Genomic DNA, 22,106 nt, shown 5'->3' with positions numbered 1-22,106 from the left:
TAAGGGATGATGGGGTTGGGAAGGGAGTGCAGCATCATAGGAGAGGCTCTGCTGAGCTTTGAACTGGGTCAGATGCTTGAGGGCAATTAAGCAGACAAGATTTCCCCCTTTAAACAAAGGCACAGAAGGGAGTCTCCCTGTTTTCTGTGCTGTTAATCATCAGGAGGAGAGAAGAATGTGTAAACGAAGAAGGAAAAGATGGTGCTGTTTAAAGGAAGGATGTTAGACCTCAGCAGGATGCCTGCTAGAGTTGCATCTCAATAAATAATAAGCACTTGTTATGCTAATAGTCACTATTTCAGTAACATGATTTGCATACAGATCATATGCATATGTTAATCACACTGTGCACAGAGCCAATAATGCACATCTTGGGTTTTGTTCTTAGCATTTTCATTTGTAAAATGATGCATCATGTTAATGAATATTGCAAAGATTTGGAGTGCAAATAAACAGCTAATACAGCAAGGAGCACATACCAGAGACGTTTATGTAAGAAGCCCAGGAGTAGTGTCACATCTGGCACTGACAACATCTGTCCTTGCACCTGAGATTATCATGAAAATCCAATGGAACAAAAGGGTGCGTGAAGACATGATAATGCAATGATGCATGATAATAATTAACCCAGTGTTGGCTAATTACTGGGTACATGCTTGTGGATATTGCTGTGCCTTTATACCAGAGCACAAAGTTCAGTTTTATGCCACATGGGAGAGGACAGGTGAGGCCTGGCTTTGAGGAGAGGTAGAATAATGTGGGCAGAGATACTCCGTGAAAGATTTTGGAACACGTGAATCAGAGCCATGCTTGTATTAGATTGGTGCTTTGCATCTTGTGGCCGTGGTATTTCTGACCATTAGGAAGACTGGGCTTTTGGTGAGCTGGGGCTGAAGGGCAGTTCCATGGATCCTTTTTTCTCTTCCCTGCTTTCCCACACATCTTTTGGATGCTTAGCATTTCTCATTTCATTGTGTCTAATTGGAAGTTCTCACTTGTCCTTCTAACTAACTTCAATGAAATCAGACAAGTAGAAATTGGCCCATAGGGTGAGTGCCCAGCAATAGAAATGAGTGACACCCTATAAAATGTAATGATGTGACAGCTGAGGTTGTGTCGTGCTGAATCTGCATTGCATCCAGAACCACTTGAGTATCTTCAGATGTGCATCTGTAAAGCATAATGCAGCACCAGTTCAGGAATCTCTGAACCCTGTTCCGTAACACCGTGTAGCTGTGCCTTCTGTATTTATAGCTGTACTGTTTTTTTCTGTATTCTGACACCACTGAGCTCTGCTTTCAGTCTATTACTTACAATGACATTAAAAAAAAAATATTGGGAAAAGACTTAGGAGCTGTTATCTGGCATTCCAGACTAAATATTTAACATAGTTCATAAGATATATAATAGAAATATTTACCTGTTAGGAAACTGTAAGAATATAATTTACAAGTTATTACCAGATTAATTTTTCAGGTATCAGATAACAATATCAGGTATCAGATAATCTGAGCCCTATAAGGCACAGATGTTTGGAATTAGTCGTTCAGTTTCAAAAGAAAATAACTCTTAAATGCAATAGCTCACCACATCAATATTTGGCTTTTATTGCCATTGGTGTTCTCGTGTCCCATTGCAGCTCACTCTGTGTGTCTATAGCTATCCTAGTATCTATAACAGTTGAAAGTATTTGTTTTTCCAATGAAAAATTAAAGGGTTTGAGCAGGTGCTGCTTGCTCCAGTTCACTTGGCATAGATGGAACTATTCTGCAAGTTCTGGTTCTGCTGGTGAGGAGCAGCAAGGGGGATGCAACCCCTCTGCAGATGGACTTGTGTCCAGGCAGCCCATGGATGGTTCCACACTCATTCCATGGTGTTCAGTCCTTAGGTGGGACCTGAAGGAAATGTTACACCGGCCCTGTCATGCACCCATTAAACTTTGCTGTTCCTTCTGCAGATCCTCTGCTTCCCGAGCGTTCTTCTAAACTCTTAACTGCAGTTGTCCACTGTGTCTACATCAACCTTGATCCCTGGTGTGGAAAACGTGAACAGAACCTGCTCAGTCATGTACTAGCTGCACCCTCTGCTCCGAGTAGCGTTCTATGGGTAGGAAACCTCCTGTCCCTCACCACCAGGCTTATGGTCGCTACCATTTTTCTGAGGAAGCTTCTGCTGAGCATCTGTGGAAGGACAGAGGTTGAGTAGCATTGGGTGGCAGAGTTGTTGATTAGGGTCACAGGCAACCATGGCAAAGCCCCTTGGTACCCTGCAGAGTCTAAACATGTCAACTGTCATCTTGTCCTTCTGGTGAAATAAAAGCAGAACATTTCACCCTTAAGGCTTTCCATATTTGCAAGGAGAAGAGTGTTTTCTTGCTAAGTGAATAATTTTTGAGCAATGGAAAATAAGTTTTCAGTTTACTGATGCTGCAAGTAAAATCTTGACCTTTTGATAAGAGCGAGTCTACCTGCTGAAATTGCCTTGGTCGAGCTTTCATAAAGCTACTATCTTAGCTACCTGAAATGCATGCTGCAATACCCTAATCTGGAGGATCATTAGTCTTCTCAGATGATCTACAGCTGCAATTTTATTAGGGTTTAGTGAAGGTCAGAAGTTCACATGGGCAAGTTGTGATTGCCAAAGGTGTTTATGAGAGAAGGGGTTTCATGGAGGGCATACTTCTCATCAGCTGCAATTTTCAAATATAACTTTTAATTATTTTTTTTTTCTGACAAACTTGGGGTTTTGCTGCTGCTTAATTTCGAATTTCTATTTCCAAATGAGCAAAAATGTAGAGTCTGTAAGAGTTGGTGGCATTATTCACAAAACCATAAAATGCAGAGCTAGGCAAGACTTTTGTTTAAAAGTACACGCTAGTTAGAGCTGCTGTCTTGTAGGTACATGGGTCAATTCAGTTGCCTTTTGTGTTAGGAAGATTATAAATCCAATGAAAACTTAGTGGTTTTCTTATCCAGACAGAGGTAACAGTGGCAGGGAGGAGAAATGTCTGAAATTCTATATTGCGTTAATAGCCTATTGTGAATTTGGAAACAGCAAGTTCGCCTATTTGACAGACAGTACCATTAAGAATAAGAAAAAAGCAATTCATATAGAAAAGCATTTTCCAAAGAGTGAAAAGGTTTTGCAAGGTAATCTGAGCAGGAGGCTTGTCTTTTGGCTTGGAAACAATCCATGAAACATCTTTGTGTTGCACGGGTGAAATAGATACCTTTGTTTTATAAAGAAAAACGCAGGTGGATTCTCAAAATAAAGGAAAATAATTTTTTGTTGCAGTTGAGTATTTGAATTTTGTTCTTTGCTCATTACTCTGTTGTTTATGTACTTTGAATGGTTATAGACTCAGTAATACAGAGGATTTGCAAACACTAAAGATCAAGCTATAATGATGCTAGTTTGATTGAATTGTTCTACTTCAATTAGGATAAATAAGTTTTCTCTCCTAGTGGGATATAGTAGCTTTTTGACAGCCGCAGGAACAATAACCAACTATAAATGTAGATATATATCTAATTAGGAGGAGGCCAAAGCAATTCAGATGGGCAAACTCGATTGATCACAACTGAACCGGATTTGATGAATATATGTATGGTTGGTAGCAGTGCTTTTACAGGGGATGCCATGCAATGGTTAATGACTGCAAGGAGAGGGTTAATGACTACTATTGATTAAGCTGTAATGATTACAGTATTTTGTTGGGGATATGTAGGAGGGTAAATCAAGTTTTACAGGTCTTTTCGAAACCATACAACTACTCAGAGAGCTGTGTATTCAACCAGAAGTATCTAAGTGTAGTTCTGTAGATATTACACTTGGCATATCCTTCTTGGGCCTGAATGCATCTTCTGACATAGTCCCCTGGTCCAGCTGCTGAAACAAAACCTATAATTCAAATTTTATCTTTTACCAAGTTGTTCTCTACCTTATTGGCCATGAGGAACATTGCTGCTAAATGATGGATTTGTATAGCTGCTTTCATATCTGTTGTCACTGTTCTCTTCTATATTGCCTGTTGACAAATACATTATGTTGGAAAGCTCAGAAAATAAACTGTAAATCATATATGGTCATCTGTCATATATTCATCCCAAAGCATTTTTTCAGAGTCCTGAGAAGAAAGCAGTCATGGCAGCTTTACTGTTTTTGTAACTTCATATGTTGGGGATCAAGCTGAAAATCCTAATTGTTGCAGAAGACATGAAAGTCTTATAACAATGTGGAAGTAAACTGTTACTCTATTCAGCAGCTTAGACTGGAAGAATTAAACTCTTCTCCGTAGTCAATGGCATGTGTGTTACAACCTGTGATTGGCAGCGTTACGTTCTTTGGAAGGAGGACGGATTTTTATGGTTTGGAGGACGCAAAGAAAACTGCATTTATAACAATGGGAATGATATTTCACTCTTGTGTTAGCTGTTAACTGCATTTTAAAATCAGGGTTGTTTTTTTTTTCCATTTTGTATAGACTTTTCTTACTAATGAGCTATTTGCCCTATTATATAGATTTTTTAAAATTATTTGATTATTTGCTCTATCTGGAAAAAAATAACATAGGAAACAGATACCAAAGCATATACATGTGTATGTAGTAAATACATTGACAATATTTCTCACTCAAGGAATCTGGGACTTGCTAATGTGTTTAAATTTAGAAACAAATGTTTGGATCACCCGAGTGTAACCCCTGCATTCAGCATCCATTTGGAATTCCTCTTGGATAATGGCGTGCAAGCTGCATCGCGGCTCAGCATCCTCTGTTTTTGTTGGATGCTCTCCAGTTGCCTGCCTTCTTCTTTCTCCACTGCCACTGGAAAGGTTGTGTTTATCCACTCCGATGTGCTCGTTCATTTGAAGTGGGTATGGCGCAAAGTACACCTCACACTTGTGTCAACACACGTGCTCTGTGTAGGCTACTGGCGTTTTTTAAATAATCTTTGAAGTAAATGTAAAATGGTATAAAACCATTTTTTATTGAGTATTACACATACGTAAATAGTCTTTTCTTCTCTACCAGGCATGCATGTCACCTTGTCGGAGGAAGCTGTGGTTTTCTTAGTGGTTGGTCAGAAATTCCCGGGAGCTGTGAACAGAAATTCCTGGGAGTTTGATGCTAAGTCTGTCTCATGCTATTTTCCTGATGCATTATCAATGTGATAATTATTAATCTTATCCTATATTTGGCTTTTCTGTGTATGCACAGTCTTTTCAGCACCAAAATCCCTGCTCTTCGAGTCAAGTGAAATTTTGCCATTGGCTTAAGTAGCAAGAAACTTGGAAGAAATCTTACCATCTTTCCCTAAATCTATAATATGACTGGTCAGTTCCTATGGATTGCATACTACTCATGCCATAGAGCACACTGGCAATTCCTTTTTACTTTTTTTTTCAGTATGGTACTACTTACATAAGTAATTTTAACAAAATCCTAAAGTATTAATTTATGTTGCTTCCAGTGTTCCTCTAGATTTAACTAGAAATACTTTTCCAGGACTGACAATTACACATGAATACAAGAAGTTGGTTTGGGGGTTGGTTGGTTGGTTTGTTTGGGATTTGTTTGTTTATTAAACTTACTTCAACACAAGCCATAGTATATTTAGGTCAATACACAGAATTTCAGCCCTGTAGTGTGATCCATAATAGTTGTGACAGTGCAGCAGTATTGCTGTGCACCTGCTTTTGTTTTCTCATGCATATAAGTACTTTTAAAATGTACTTTTTTGTTGTTTAATGACCTCGAGTTAGGACAGAGTGTGTTCAAAAGCATGTTTCAGTCTGTTCAGAATATGTTTTGTCTTTACAAATATTTTTCCTCATTTAATCTCAAGTGTTCTTTAGGAGGAAAAAAGAAGGAGAGAAGAAGTCTTTAAAAATTACTGTTGAGATTATTTTAAGACATCAGTTTAGCCAGTTGTAATGGAGTCTCTTCCATGGTGAAATGTAACGGATGCTTTGTACCACACATCATAAAACAGTTTACAAAGACTCTGAAGTGCAACGGCTTTACAGTCTACACTGCTTGCATTACTTCTGTAATCACTGCAGTCATCAAATGCAGACATTTTATAAGCTCCTAACTGATATATCTCAGCTAATAAGGAAAAACAAATAAAGGAAATTAACAGATTGCAGTAAAACCCCAATTTTCAGGCATTTTGGTGTTCTCTAAGGGAGGGTTTGAAAAGCAGCAAGATCTGTGCTGCTTTAGCCTAGAATGCAAACCCGTAATTATGGTTTGGGGCTTTTTTCAAATAAGAATCAAACCACACATTTCTTTGATAAGTCTTTTTTTGTCGTTGTGTACAGTTTGAGCTCAGTTCAGACCACGAACATGATTCTTACTGATGTTAATGGCAATAGCACACGAGTGTGGGGAGAGAGAACAAGCAATTGGAGGTGCAGTGATTTTATTACACTGAGTATTAGGACACTTTGCAGCCTTTTCTAAGCAGCTGTTCTTTAGGTAAATTAATACCTGGGGTCTCTTTATTTCTCCCTAACTTTAACTACCATAAAGCAACTTAATGTAAAGCTGTTCACAGTTTATCTCACCCCATTGCTATGTGAAACTTCTAACACAAGCGCTTTTATAAACTGCAGCCATAACACGCTAATCTTCTGAACTTCCTGACCCATAAAACTATGATTATTGGTACATGTAAAATTCATCTGGAAATATCTCTCTGTATTTAGTGTTATGGGTATTATGTTGCAAAACCTCTCCTCCTTTGCAGTGTAAAGGCTGCCAGGAAAGCAAAGGACAACTCTTTGTGTAGAGAGACTAACGCTGCACCTTAATCTTGTGATTTGGGTTTTATTTCCAGCTGGTGATTCAACAGATGGGATGTGCTGATTCTTTTCTTTTCCCTGGGTTACAGTTTCAGATTTGATTGTTTTTGGAATTAAGATATTTTTGGCTGTTCTTATTTACCGTTAGCCCTGGGTCAGTCGCTTGTTTCCTATACAACTCTGCGAGCAGATAATTAAGAGACATCACGTTTGTGGGAGCCGTTTTGGTGAAGACAGGATGTCAGAGATGAGAAGAAAGGTTTACTTTTCCGGTTGGGATACTTTTATGTATCTGTAATTTCTGAGATTTATCTCTAATAACTCTTCTGTTATTTAAGTAATGAAGGGGGAGCAGTTTACTGGATTTGTTAATAAAAGATACTGGTTAAACTCAGCAGAGGCAAGGAAGGATTAATAGTAGTCCATCAGTATCTTTACCTTCACTTTCATTATGGATAATGCATATTTATTTTTTTTTTAAAAAGTCTATTTATTCTTGTTTAATCTTCAACAGAGATAATGACATCTGCAGCTTTGCATTTATACGCATTGCGAAGGGGGTGCATTGAGTGCACTCTAGGGTGAAGGCATACCAAAAAGTACAAGAGTCATGTTTCTATCTTTTATTCACCACACGACTAACTTAATATAGATAATTGTCCATCTGGGGGGAAAGAAATAATTAAATGAAGGGCCTTTTTTCATTTTAAAACACAAACATTTGTGTTAAATGATGCTTTTCCCAAGCCATTTTTATTAGTAGTATTGTTCTAAATTGCAAGTTGTCACATCCACCAGCCTCTAAATTACCAGTCCTCCGTGTTGCTATAGTAACACCGCGGCCACTAAAATACAGACTCCGGCATAGAAAGGCAAGCTCAGACTGCGACTCATTTATTTGAAGGTTTTGGCAGCAGAATATCTCCATGGAGTCTTTATTTTATAACCTTTGAATACTTGCATTTTAACTCTTTCAACCAAAAGTACAAGGTTGTGCTAAAAGATGTGTTTTATTTAACAGAGGGTACCCAAGCTGAACAGAGTTAATAACGATATGGGTGTAGTTGACTTCTGACTACTCTTTCCCTCTCTTCTCTTTGATTTTGGGCCAAACAATTGATGGTTTTCTTGAGGTGAGGCTAAGAGGACAGCATGGTATTGTCTTCTCCGCTTTCTCCATCTGAAATGCTGCCCATCTTTTCATGACATGATCCCTCATCAGTAACCCGGACAGCGGAAATCTACCCTTGTTGGATTAGAAATGTAGTTTCTTGCTTAACGAACAAGTCTTTCCGTAACAAAGGGAATGCACTTGTGTATTCCCATTTGGCTGGCAGTCAGTGTGTTGGTCAATGCTGGTAACCGTAGAAACTACAGCAAGAATGTCTTATGTGTCCCCATTTAAACAACAAAACATGATAAAAACTACAGGCTCTGTCTTGAATTGAATCCCTTCTCCTTGTGCATATATACTATAATATGCTCTTAATTTCATGAGCTCAGACTTTTTTGCTAATCTGTTTTCTCCATTTTGTAGTCCAATTCAATGAGTTTCAGCCGTTTGTCAAGTTCATCTTATCTCCCCACCATGGCTTTACGTCTGATAGATGTCTCTTTTCAACCCCAGACCAGCTTCCTAGACCTCACTCCTAACCTCAGTTTCCCTATTCCAGTTCCTTGTCCCCAGTCTCTTCACATGTCTACTTGTGGCATTTCTTCCACCAACCTTGTTCTGCTTACAGTGACCTTGAACCAGTCCCTTGGGTCTTCATCACCCATGGGCTTCCTGTTGGCTCATAATAGTCTTCTCCAAGCTCCAGTGCTGCCTTCCATGCTCAACTAGTCACAGCTATCCAACACCACTGTATTATAGAATCTCAGAATGGTTTGGGTTGGAATGAACCTTCAAAGGTCATCTAGTCCCACCCCTGCCATGAGCAGGGACATCTTCACCAGCTCAGGGTGCTCAGAGCCCCGTCCAGCCTGGCCTGGGATGTCTCCAGGCATGGTTCATCCACCACCTCTCTGGGCAACCTCGGCCAGTGTCTCATCACCCTTATAATAGAAGAATTTCTGTTTCATCATCTGTGTTCCTCTTGTATTTCTACAGTTTCTCTTTTTTGGGGATACGTGTATCATTTCCCGCTCTGTGCCTGAGCCCATTAGCACAAAGGAGACTCCATAAGTGATGACTCTACACGCGCTATAAGTGACCAGCTTTCCAATTCTCACTGTCTTACAGGTTTTCTAACATGTACAGGTTATGTTCATGCAGCATCTAGCATAAGGGTAATTAATGCCTCAGAGCACTGCTTCCCCCAGTAAAACACAACTGCTGTAATTTCCCATATTAGAATTTAAAAAATCCCACATATATGGCAGAATGGAGAGGTCTGGGAAGAATCCTGTCAGAAAGTATTTATATTAGGCTAAAGTAGGACTTTTGAATGCTAACAACCAGAAATGTTTATCAACTAAATATGTATAAATACTCATCTCTATTCTACTTGAAATAAAGGGAAGTATTAAGCCCCTTACTTTACAACTGTAAATAGGATTTAGTTTGTTCAGTCCCTACTTGGAGAAATTGTACATATCTTGTCCCATTTTCATGAAGTCTTTATTGGGGATATGAGTGGGATAAATTGATATTTTCAGTACTGTCTTTACTGAAAAACTATTTTATAACACCCCCCAAAAAAAAAAAAAAAAAACAAAAACAAAAAACAGTTTTTCAAATATTTTATGTTAAAACATTCGGGGTATGTCTCCTGATACTTACTCATAAAATCATAGTTGTTGCAGCAGCCACGCTGTTGAATCCATCTGTAAAAGCGGAGTAAGAAATACGCTTTTCCAGATCGTGGGCTTTCAGCCGAGATCAAATGCTGTCATTTAGTACCTCCAAGTGCGGGGTTGCTGACATGAGCTTTGGCTTCATCCGACACGGTATGTGATCCGGAGGCACCCAGTCTGCCTCCCGTCCCACCATCAGGTCACAGATGACCCGCTCCCAGCAGAAAACCTTGACCTCTCGCTTTTTTCAGCACTTCAGAGGTTAATTTTGTGGAGGGATCAGATTTCTTTCTAGGGGAAGTTTCTGATGATCACCTTCTAGCCAGAGCTTTACTTTGCAGTGTCTTTCAGAGCTGCTGAATGGTCAGGGCTCTGGTGGAAAACAGCCTTGCTCCAGTTTTCTTATTTTTGTTTCAAGTCTCTTCCTAGTTAATCAAATCACAAGCCGCTTTATTTAGGAGGGTGTTGGATGGTATCCTAATGAAGGTATCAACCTGCAAAATAAATCTAAGCCCCTTTTCTGGAATTCTTCATGGGCAGCAAGGTAGAGAAGCGCTTTGGCCAGGGAATATTGCAAGGTAAGAGATTTTCTGTGCTTTCGGAAGCCTGCAAGTGTGTTGTGTTACACCTTTGTGTTTAGCTTTTTAAATGCTGGCAGCAACGGAAACGCAGGCGATAAGGGAGTAAATCTGAGAAGTTTTCTCCCTGTGCTATCTATTTCATTTGAATCGCTGTCTGCTACGTGAAATCAACATATTTTTAGTAGATTACAAATATTTGAATAACATAATAGGACATTCTGTATGTGAGAACTAACACCTATTGCTGTATTTTTTTTTTTTTTTTTTTTCTGGCTTTATTTCAGTATTCTGCGAGATCTATTGACTGGTTATTAGCGTCTCACAGGTTGCAATCTGACCGGTTATCTTTCCACTAGAGTTACAGGCTTTTAGCCTCAGAAAACTGTGGGGCTTTGTTATATTTTAGCACTGTAAGTTTGCTTTCTGTGCAGAGGAGGCACCTCTATGGGAATGAGCTCACTCTGCAGGGAAACAAAGGCGAGTTGGGGGCTTTTTAAGGCCAGATCACAGCCCAGAGTGCACTTGCTTTTTAGGACATTATACGCCGCTCTTATTCTCGCTGCTGTGCAAATTTCTGTCGGCTTCCTGATTTGTCTGAGTTAGGCTAGATCTTTTTCACAGTTTCTTTCAAATAGGACCGATTTTAAAGGCTGATATAAATCAGGATTTATTGGTACTACTTAGGATGTTGCAGCTCTGCAACAGCAGAAAAAACCTGCTCTCAGAAGTGGTAGTAGCTGACATATTCCACACATCTCCACATTACAAAGAATAAAGTCTTTCACTTATTGTGTGTCTGTGCTGTAAATCACTGGTGTGATAATAACGACGGTTGTTTTTCAGTGGTTTAACTTCCTGAGGGACTGTGCTGAGCCCTGTGATCAAATTGACACCTTTTATTGCCAAGTTCAGCTTTGTTTTAAGACATACGTCTGTATGTCTTAATGCAGGCTGTAATGCATTCAGAAAGGAAATTTTGTGGTTTTCTCCTTTTTTTGGATGGGGGAAGAGTGTGCAAGCGTATGTGTTATCTTTGTCTCCATGTGTGTAGCTGCAGCTGATGCTGCAGCGTGAGGAGCAGTTCTGGTGTGTGAAATCTGCGTTTTGCTGTGCCCAGGGTTTTGCCTTGTTCAGTTTATAGAATCTAATGCAGAAGCTGGATAGTGTATTCTGAATAAAGAACTTCAGCAGTGCCCGTGAATTGCTTCAAGCCTTCATGCACGTATGTCACTTCTTCATTTTCTGCCTGCACGTTTCTTGCTCAGGATTACAGCCTGCAGACCTTAAAGGATTTATATTAGTGGAGTTATAGCATCAGGAGGGATTAAAACAACACTGGGAAATTAAGGAGCCATATTCTGCCTGCCAGATGCTGGAGGTTTGGGCTCTTTTTCCCCTGGGTGAGGCTGCCCAATGGTCCCAGTTGACTCTTTGTGCTGGAGGAGTGGGTGGGCGAGTGACCCTGGCTGGGGGACAAGTGGCCGCAGGGACAGGTGGGTCCTGTCTTCCCACTCAGCAGCAGGGACTTTAAATGCCTGTTGCATATTTTTGTTTCCATACAACCATTCATTCCTTTCCTTCGACGTTTTAGTTACGTCAGTCCTGTATGAATTTAGCTAATCTATTATTTTTCTTCTTAGTGTTGAAGGCTGTTTTTATTGTGTTTTGGGGATTTTGGCAAAGGAGGAGGCCAGGTACCAGTAACCTCTGGTGAGCTGCTGAGCTCTCACCAGCTCAGCCCAGTGCTGGAGGAGTGTGCAGGTGGGAGACGGGTGTCAGAAACCACGTCAGTGTTTTCAGTAAGTGCCGCCTCTTCTTTAAGTCATAACTTAAATAGTGCCTTTGTGTGAAGAGGTGATGTGATCCTGAAGGTATATGCTTTTAGGGGACAAGAAAGTATAGACTTTTAAGTAAGGCAGAGGAAGGAAACAAGCACAATCTGCTGTTTGGTTATGGTAGCTCTCCAGGGCAACTTCTCTGCCTGCCTGGAGGAGGGAGATGTTTGGGCTGAGACCTGGCCAAGCAGGATGAGAAGGCATATTGCAGTGGTGATCCACAGCTGGATCTGTGCCAGGGAACTCCTCCCCGTCCCTCACTGCAGGGGCGTGCAAGGATCTGGGACTGTCCATTGCAGCATCTCCAGACACTTTGGCTTGACCTCTGGTCCATCGCAGCATCTCCAGATGCTTTGGTGCAACCTCTGGTCCATCGCAGCATCTCCAGACACTTTGGCTTGAAACTCTGCTCCATCGCAGCATCTCCAGACACTTTGGCTTGACCTCTGCTCCATCGCAGCATCTCCAGACACTTTGGCTTGATCTCTGCTCCATTGCAGCATCTCCAGCTGCTGTGGCTTGACCTCTGGTCCATCGCAGCATCCACAGCTGCTTTGGCTTGACCGCTGTGGATTTGTTCAGTTCATCGCTGTTGCAAGCAAGCTGTGCACTTCAGGGATTTATTTTCTGGAGAGCACCAGGAGTTTTGTACGTAAACAAGGGGTTTTGACTTTCATTAGAAGCCTTTTCTCACTGTCTTGGGAACAAAGGCATAACAAACAAAACATGTTTTGTAACATAATAACTTAAGATTTAACACTGACCTAATTGTGGTATGAAGACACTGATTTTCCTTTCCAGCTTTCACGGGTGCAAATAATTTGGAGTCACTGGAGTCATACAGAAATGATCAGGGATTAGTATCAATCCTATGGTCTTCAAAGCAGGGAGGTGAAGGTGCCACTGGCCACAGGGGTGCTTTGTGTTCCCAATGTAGGGCTGGTCTATTAACTGGTTTATGAACAGAGTAAATCCTCAGGCAGAACAGTAAATGGGGACACACACCCCCCAAAATTACAGTTTGTGGATTGTGAGTTCAGGAAAAAAAAAAGGGTCGGTAGCTGGTTGGAGCTTTTTACACTAAATTTTTCAGACCTAGCTGGGATTGTGTTCCTCCAGCACTTGGGTTGAGGGCAGTGCCTTGCCCTGGTTCCCCACCTTCCCCCGAGGCTCTGCAATCCCAGAGGAACCTTTGTTGTGAACAGTGGCCAAAAAAACAAGTTCCACCAGTCAGGTATTTTACAACTGAATACAGTGCTCGTTGCTGCCTTTAGTGCCTCTAAACGGTGAACGACTGAAGATCTCTGAGCAAAATGTGTGCAGATGAAGAAGCTGCCATTGGAATTTCAGCTTTAGAGCAGGAGATAACGAGTTTCGCTATAAAATCAGATTACTTTCATGAAGCTTTGGGGTGTTTCAAGTGGGAAACTCCCTGAGATTAGCTGGGTTTAGCACCTCCTATGTCTGTGCACTCAGTTGTGTTCACTTGAAGATTGACTGTGGCTTGGTCAAATTCCTGGTCAGATTTTAAGGCAAAAAATAAAATCTAGTGTTATTTTTATAAGATTGTCAGCACTGATATAAAAAAGATTTAATTAAAAGAGTTTGCGCAGTTTTGTAGCTTCTACAAATCTTTTCTTACCCAACTTTTTTCAACGCTAATTGTTAGTTTTCTTCTGTGAGTTATTATATTTTACAAATAGGTATTTTAAGTGTAAATCGTGAAACCTTACCTTAAATGAATTCTAAACCGAGCTACATTTCAGCTTGTTGGTGGTAAACCATATAGTCACTAAACATGAAAATGGTCTGAATAGCTTACAGCACAGTTACTGCAGTTTAACTCTGTATTAAAAATAAAAGTCGTTAAAAGGATGAGATTCTGCTCCAGAAAGAAGAGCTGGAAATGGTCTATATTCATTTTGCCTGGTTTACTTTTCACTTTTCATGGTCTGGCTTTAGAAAGTGTTTCAGGGTAACAGTTCTGTCCTGGGCTCCATCTTTGGTTAGAAACAAGGTGGTTTATTTTAAAATGCCTATAATGAGGTGTAATAAAAAGAGAGTAACTGAAGACAAAGGTGGGTGATAAATAACAGCCATGGAAGATACATCAATTACTTCAACAGAAGTAAATTTCCATCCATTATTTTGCAAACACTTATTTGTCACTTTTCATAACAATTAGAAGGGAAAAACAATACAAAGGTCCCTGTATGGTTTTTGGATTTCTGAGACAGTGATGTCAATATTGTAGGAAATCCCAGAAAATGGAAAGTGGAAACTGCAGTATTTAGTATCTTGCCTTATAGCACAGTGACATTTTACTGGCTTTTTTATTTTTCCTTTTAATTCTTTAAAATCGCTGTGAAGATTCAATCATTTTACACCTTGACTTTCTTTTTGTTCCCCCGTCAACTCATAAACAGTTAATTTTTTAGGTAGAAGAGGGTAATTACCATGTTTCCACTTGAAATATTGTAGAGCCCCAAGGCCTTGTCTTGGGCAAATGTATTTTTCAGCAGCTCGTTGTAATTTTGGTTTTGTCTAAAGATCCAGCGAAGTTAAAATCCACACCCATCCATAGAGGAGGGTGCATTTTCAGCCTCTAACAATGGCTTTATTTAGAAGCGGTTTAGTGCCTCCTTTGCTTTGGACTTGCAAAGGGGGAAGATCTCTGCAGTGAGGGGGCATTGCAGGGTGGTTGGTGCCGTCCAAGTTGACAAAGAAAAGCCCATTCTGTGCGTGGTGATTATGCAAGATGGAAAAGTGCTGATAGACTGTGGAAAAAAATACAAGTCTGAGCCCAACGGCTTTGCAAACCTGTTTGGAAAAGCAGCTTTGAGTCGTTGACCTGGTGCTGTACGTGGGCGATCTGTGGTAACAATGTTTTTTAGTTGCTTTAGGGATGAGTAGGTTGAGATGCGGGGAGAGGAGGGTGCTCAGGGTGCTTGGTTTCATAGGGATGAGGCAGCTTTGTGGGAGTTTTTAAGTGGTTGTGGTAGCGATGGTTTTTAAGTGTGTGGTTGTATAATTTTAATATATAATAGACTTTTAATTTTTTTTTTTTTTTTTTTGTAATTTTCAGTAATCAAAGTAAAGTTTCAGGTGATTGATCAAATAGGGAAAGGAAAGCCCAAACATTTCAGCTTCAGGTTATGGTTGAGTAGACTTTTGCTGACATCAGAAATTATTAATTGCACCAGCTAAATTACAAAGATGTTATCTTGGCTCTGGGAGCCAAGAACACCTTAATTAGGACTGTTAGATTCCCCATTCTGCTTCCTTGCTTTTGACTTTAACCATCAAGGCGCTGGATCAAGGTAAAAGTGAACTAGTTTATGTGGAGGGCTTGGGGTTGTTTGAAGAACAATGTGAAATAGAGATACCTCAATTTGTTATCAGATGCTGTCCTCTCGAGAAACTGCAGGTTTTGCCCACGTGTCCAGTATTGTTGGATATTACACCAAATATGGTGTGATGGGCTTATTTGGGGCAAAGAGCTTTTAGTGTATTGTGTCATTGACAGCAGTTTAAACAGTATATGTGCTTTAATTGCATTACTTTTTAGCAGGATATGTTCTGTGCTCATAATGTTGCTTGCATTGGCATATATCTAATTTACAGAGTTCAGTGAGTTCTACGCTGGTCTCACTTGCATTAAAACCATGTCTAGTGTTACTCCAAAGGCCAGCGTCAATAATCATTTATGTAGGTTTAAAAAATCATTTTAAATTTCTTAAGATGTGTTTTCTTGTTCTCTTACCTCCTGTTGTTCTAGCTAGAGACTGACCCCTCCTGCCCTCCCACCCTTACTGAAGTGATTTCTTTAAAATAAAGCTAAATGTGAGATGGCTGGTTGTAGCTGGCGGAGCTTCTTAACTTGTCAGAAGAGCCACATGCATCAATATCATTGCTTGCTGTCATCAGAAGTTGTGGGTGACCCATCCCTGGAACAGTTCAAGCCCAGGTTGGACGGGACTTTGAGCAGCCTGGTCTGGTTGAAGATGTCCCTGCCCATGGCACAGAGTTGGAATGAGACAACTTTTAAGGTCCCTTCCAACCCAAACCATTCTGTGATTCTGTGATCAGCTGTGTTGCTTAGCTTCTGGCAGCCAGGACGCGAGACATTTGTCTTTGGACCTCAGAATAGGTGATCTCTTTTAGTTTAGTAAACTTGAAAATACAGAGTTTGACTCGTTCGTACTTTGCATCAGAACATAAAAGACCTAAAGCCCAGAAAATACTTACAGGGAAGCCACAAGCATCAATGTATTCAGGTGCATGTTTGTACCTTTGTCCTTAGGCACGTGTCCCGGTTCAGAAGGGCGATTAAATATTTCTGTAATGCCTTAGATTGCCCTGATGAAGTCAACAAGGACTGGTTGATGCCAGTAAAACTATGATTAACATGAGCCACATTCTTTAGATGCTGATGAACTGGGTCCTGTGATAGTCTAAGAATGGCAAATGGTTGGAAAGGAGAAGTTTCTGTTCATTCAAGATGGAAATATGAGTCACACGAAACAATAGTATTGTTAGGGATTTGGGTTTTCTGTTGTTTGGGGGTTTGGGGAGGGTTTTTTTTGGCCGTTGCCCTGTCTCTATAAGAAGTAAATGCAACTGTTAAATATGGAAAACATTGGTATTGCTGATATTATTATGATCATGCTTGCATTATAGATGCAGAAATAGAAAGGAAATATTGCTACACAAAACTTGAGAAAATGAGGAGCATATTCTTTTATGCAGTTATTTTAATAACAGCTTTGTAACCTTATTTGTAGACTTCTAAAATCTAGGAAATGTAATTGCTTTATGTAATAGGTTTTGAAATACAAGTGAATATGAGTTACAGGACCTGGTTTTAAAAAACAAAAATTAGAAGTAGTATAACTCTGAATATTTTGCATTATATTTAATTGTTTACTCTAAAAAAAAAAAAAGGTGCTTCAAAGAAATCTTTCATTTCTTTCCCAAGTTTTCAATTTTTCCATCCTAGGTACTAGGAGAAAAAATAGGGTTTTTTTTCTCCCCTCCCTTTAGATTCCATGGGTTTCTCTGTATGGTCAGCACATCTTTCATTCAGTTATGCTGAGGAAGATTTCGGAAAACAGTAAATAAAACCGTTGTGTCGAATCTGGCCGGCTGGCTTTCTCAGGCTCAATGGGTCTCACGTTGTGTATGGTGTTTTATTTTGTTTTACCAGGTACTTCTATTTTGTATTACAGCAGATTCCTTCTAAAAATATCCAGGTGAAGGCAAATCTAGAAAAAAGAAAATATATATATATCTATATATCTTACCTTTAAATTGTAGCATCACCAGCACTGTAGAGTACAGATTTCTTTCTGATCAGGAGAGCTGGAGTGTTTGTGGATTTATCCAATGGTGTTCGGAAAATCTTCTTGCAAAGGCAGGGTCTTGCCAGTAGCTGGGACACTCCAGGACGTCCATCAGAACTGCCAGGAGTGGGTTTTTGTAAGTTGAAGGACACCAAATAAAGGGCCAACTTGAGGCTCGGTGAAGGGGAGCCCACAGCAGGGGTCAGCAGCTTGTCCCAGTGCCTGTCCCTGTCTATCCCTGTTCACCCATATTCATCCCTCTTTATCCCTTTTCACCCCTGTCCATCCCCATCCATCCTGTCCCTTTTCACCCCTGTCCATCCCTATCCATACTGTCCCCATCCGTTCCTGTCCCTTTTCATCCCCATCCATCCCTGTCCCTTTTCACCCCTGTCCATCCTCATCCGTCCTGTCCCTGTCCATCCCCATCCATTCCTGTCCCTTTTCGTCCCTGTCCATCCCCATCCATCCTGTCCCCGTCCATCTCTGTCTATTCCCGTCCCTTTTCATCCCTGTCCATCCCCATCCATCCTGTCCCCATCCATCTCTGTCTATTCCTGTCCCTTTTCATCCCTGTCCATCCCCATCCATCCTGTCCCCGTCCATCTCCATCTATTCCTGTCCCTTTTCATCCCCATCCATCCCCATCCATCCCTGTCCCTTTTCACCCCTGTCCATCCCCATCCATCCTGTCCCCATCCATCTCCATCCATCCCATCCCTTTTCATCCCTGTCTATCCCCATCCATCCCTGTCCATTTTCACCCCATCCATCCCCATCCATCCTGTCCCTTTCCATCCCTGTTCATCCATGTCCCTGTCCATCTCATTCTATCTCTTTCCATCCCTGTCCAACCCTGTCACTATCCATCCCTGTCCATCCATGTCCCTTTTCATCCCTGTCCGTCCCTGTCCATCCCTTTTCATCCCTGTCCATTGCCAGCAGAGCAGCATGGCTGAGCACTCCCAGATTTCCTGAAGGGACAAAATGAATCCATCTCGCCAAAACTGTTGATCCGAGCTTCCCAGCTGGTCTTGTTGGTGGCAATACCGCGAGAACTGGCACAACTCGGGGTGCTGTCAGATTGATGGTGACCGTATCTGGGAACAAAGTGGTAGCGAGGAGCAGCTGGGAGCAATAAAACCCTTTCTGCAGCACACAGAGGAGCATGTCCCCATGGCCACTGCTCCTCTTGTGGTTCAGTGCTTGTGCTGCTGGTTAAGCTGTGCTCTGTTCCCTGATAGGCCTTACATAGATATGGATGAACAAAATATTCCCAAGTAAGCAAAAAGCAATTAAAAATTATGAAAGCATTGTTAAAATCCATATGGGCAGCTGTTTTGTAATGCTTAGAAAAATGAATTGCTTTTCATTTCAAAGTGGCCAAAGGTTATATAGTAAGGCTATTTAGTAAGTCAGTGGTGGAGCTGTGAAGAAAACTCAAGAAGCCAGATAGAGATTGCCTTTCTTTACATAGTTCAATTACAATTTTAAATGCATATATTAAATATCTAGTATATCAAGTTGTGAATGGCATCCACTCTAAAGACAAAAAACTCACTGCAATCTCTTTGTTATAAGTTTGTAAAGCAAAGAGAAATGCAATAGGGAGGAGAGTCTGGAGCTCCCAAAATCGGAGGCTGCGGTGATAAACAGCTAGAGAGCTGCCAGGAGATGGGCTTTTACTGCTGGCTTTCACTAACGATCTATGAAATATGTGCTTATTTATTTCCAGCAGTAGTTATCCACCAGTGGACTGAAATACCTTTGCAGAGCTACTTCCAGGACCGTGCTTCAATCCAAGCTTTATTATTCTTGGAGATGGAGCACTTGTAAACCAGTTTATAAATCTCTTCCTTAAGCAGCTTATTTTTACGGGCATTTTTGGAGTGCAGCATCCGGCTTGACTTTTAGATCATTTTGATTCTGTCTGTTCCAACATTCAAATTGCTTCCCTTTTTTTTTTTTTTATGGGTGCGTTCTGTATCCTAAACTTCCAGTTAGACTTTCTCATTCACTAGAAAACATTGAAACTGTCACATGATGGAAGATGGTGGTCCTGAGTATTAAGCTGCTAATAGATCTCCTTGAAAAGGATGTGTTGTGTGGCTCGGCAGGGTTATGTACCATTTGTACAACTAAACTTTCCAATAGAGAATCACAGAATGGTTGGGGTTGGAAGGGACCTCTGGAGATCATCCAGTCCAACCCACCTGCTAAAGCAGGTTCACCAGAGCAGATCACACAGGAATGTACCCAGGTGGTTTTGAATGTCTCAGAGAAGGAGACTCCACAGCCTCTCTGGGCAGCCTGTTCCAGGCTCTGGCACCTCAAAGTAAAGTCATTTCTCCTCATATTCAGATGGAACCTCCTGTGCTTCAGTCTGTGCCTGTTGTCCCTCATCCTGTCATTGGGCACCACTGAAAAGAGTCTGGTCCATCCTCTTGACACCCACCCTTGAGATATTTATCAAGATTGATGAGATCCCCTCTCAGCTTCTCTTCTCCAGGCTGAACAGCCCCAGATCTCTTAGTCTTTCTTCGTAAGAAAGATGCTCCAGACCCCTCATCATGGCTGTGTGACAATCAGATAGTCAATGAGCTGTACGAATTTAGACTTGGAAGTGCAATGAAGGTAGGTTAGGAAAATGAGCGTACAATTTTAATTTGGCAATCGCAGGTAGGATAAGGCTCATAGAAATAATACTTCTCCTTTTGAATGAGGTGTTGTCTTTTGACCCTTGTTTTCTACCTTTGTTGTTTTTTCCTCCAGCTGGGATGACAGCAGCTCTGTCAGCAGTGGTATCAGTGACACCATAGATAATCTCAGTACCGATGACATTAACACCAGCTCCTCTATCAGCTCCTACGCCAACACACCTGCCTCCTCCCGCAAAAACATAGATGCACAGGTAAGATTTCTAGTTTAAACAAGTAACATTGATATTTATTCTTTTCTCTGTGCAATAGGTATAATTAAGTTGGGTGAACTTGAGCACACAACCTTCACTACAGAGGGTGTCAGTGAAAGGGCAATGTCAAGCAATAGTAACCACCTTATCGTATGCGGCATTTATTCATATTTCCTTTGTGCATGGAATTCGTTCTGCCTTGCTGGTGGCACTGCTGTACAGAAAACATGATCAGTAGATGTGATTTCTTTTATAGCTCTAGAAAAAGTATTATGTTTTTTCTTGAATAATAGAATTCAATTAAGTCAACATGAAGGTGCGAAGATTATTTACACTTCCATCAGAAATATAAGCATGCTAGGCAAATTAAATAATTTTTTTTAAGCTTCCAGAGCTGTGTGTTACTGTAGACTTTCTATTTTTGGCAGCATTTCCTAGGAGGGCAAATTTTATGCCCACAAGCAGCCTACATGTATGTTTTGTTCTCAGACATCACACAGCCAAAGAGGGTATAACAAGTGAAGGTATCGAGCAGTTTTACACTCATCAATTAAACTGCATAGTACAGAGATTTGCAGTAATATAAACTGTTTTTTTTTTTTTCCTCCAAATGTATAGAATTTGATTTGGAAAAGTGGGGGAGTAAGAAGCCAAGCTTTGTTCTTTTTACACCCACCTGCTCGGGGGACTCAGGTGTTGTGTGAAAGGGATGTCGCTGTGACCTTTTCCCATGTTTCTTTCCTCTCTTTTTCATGACCGGACCCTAAATCTGGTTTTAACATCAGTTTTAATGTAGCCGTGTGGTTGCTGTGAAGTGTAACTCTGCCTACAGGACTGTGGTGCAAGCATATATTACTCTTTGTTCCCTTGCCACGAAGTGCATATTTGAGCCTACATTAAAGATTTCCAGTTAGCCTCTGGTTGTGTATCAGCGATTGCATGTGTGCTCGAAACTGCTAATACAAGTCCCATACAAGTTGAGTTAAGATCTATGAACTGTGTTTTTCGGTATGTAACAGAGTAACGTAGACAACTAGAAGTACTTTTTGACAATTGTTCCTGTCTCAACATTGTAATACTATTGAAGGAAAAGAAAAAAGAGAAAGGGAGACGTGACTAAACATTAACCAAGGAAAAAAAATAGAAACTCATTTGACTTCTGTCTTCTGATGGATCAGATTCTTGGAAACACCTCTGAGAGATCGAAATCTGTGTTGACGAACTCCTCTTCCTCCTCCACAATGCTTACAGCATCCAAGAGGGTGCAGACCTACACCAGAAGAAAAGCAGCTGAAGGTTGTGCAGACAGTAGAGCACAGTCACTACAAGTTGCGTTTGCAGATTTTTTAGTGTCCGTGACCTGCTTCTCTCCTCATTTTTCATGGCTGACAGTATTTATTCTAGATATTACTGTTATCTGCAAATCATATCCATAAAATATTTTGTTTTCATTTGAATGGAATATCCTAATCTTCTCAACCAAGGGAGTGAAAATAACTTGGAGTGATGGAACCAAGCATAGCTTGCAGGGTTGATTTTTTTTCTGCCCAAAGTAGACCTCACAGCTCATGAAACAGTGACTAATATATATCCATATATATATATATATTTTCTGTGTTACCTGGAGGTATTGTATGAAGGTCTGTGCCCAGGTTTGCATTCCCCCTTGTGGTGAACCACAAAGGACTGGCAGACATCTGCAGAGGGATGTGGACTTTTCTTCTCAGGGTATCCACTGCTTTGGTTCTCCTTAATAGTAGCAGTTAACTTTTAAGCTGCTGTGATTCTACCACGTCTTTTTGAGGTGGTAGAGAAGCTGGATTTCAGCTAATTA

The 22,106-nt window shown here is 40.7% G+C and overlaps 1 protein-coding gene across 9 annotated transcripts in view; it reads left to right on the top strand.

Annotated features, from left to right (window-relative positions):
- NAV2 (neuron navigator 2) overlaps positions 1–22,106 on the top strand; it is a 372,685-nt gene that overhangs the window by 299,662 nt on the left and 50,917 nt on the right. For all 9 annotated transcript variants that reach the window (XM_065065515.1, XM_065065517.1, XM_065065511.1 and 6 more), the window contains one exon: positions 20,134–20,272. In XM_065065515.1, the coding sequence (XP_064921587.1) occupies positions 20,134–20,272 (139 nt within the window). The remainder of the gene's footprint in view (positions 1–20,133; positions 20,273–22,106) is intronic.

The sequence above is a fragment of the Columba livia genome, chromosome 5 (genome assembly GCF_036013475.1).
Source record: "Columba livia isolate bColLiv1 breed racing homer chromosome 5, bColLiv1.pat.W.v2, whole genome shotgun sequence".
Lineage (NCBI taxonomy): Eukaryota > Metazoa > Chordata > Aves > Columbiformes > Columbidae > Columba > Columba livia.
This window is presented reverse-complemented; position numbering and strand designations above follow the sequence as displayed.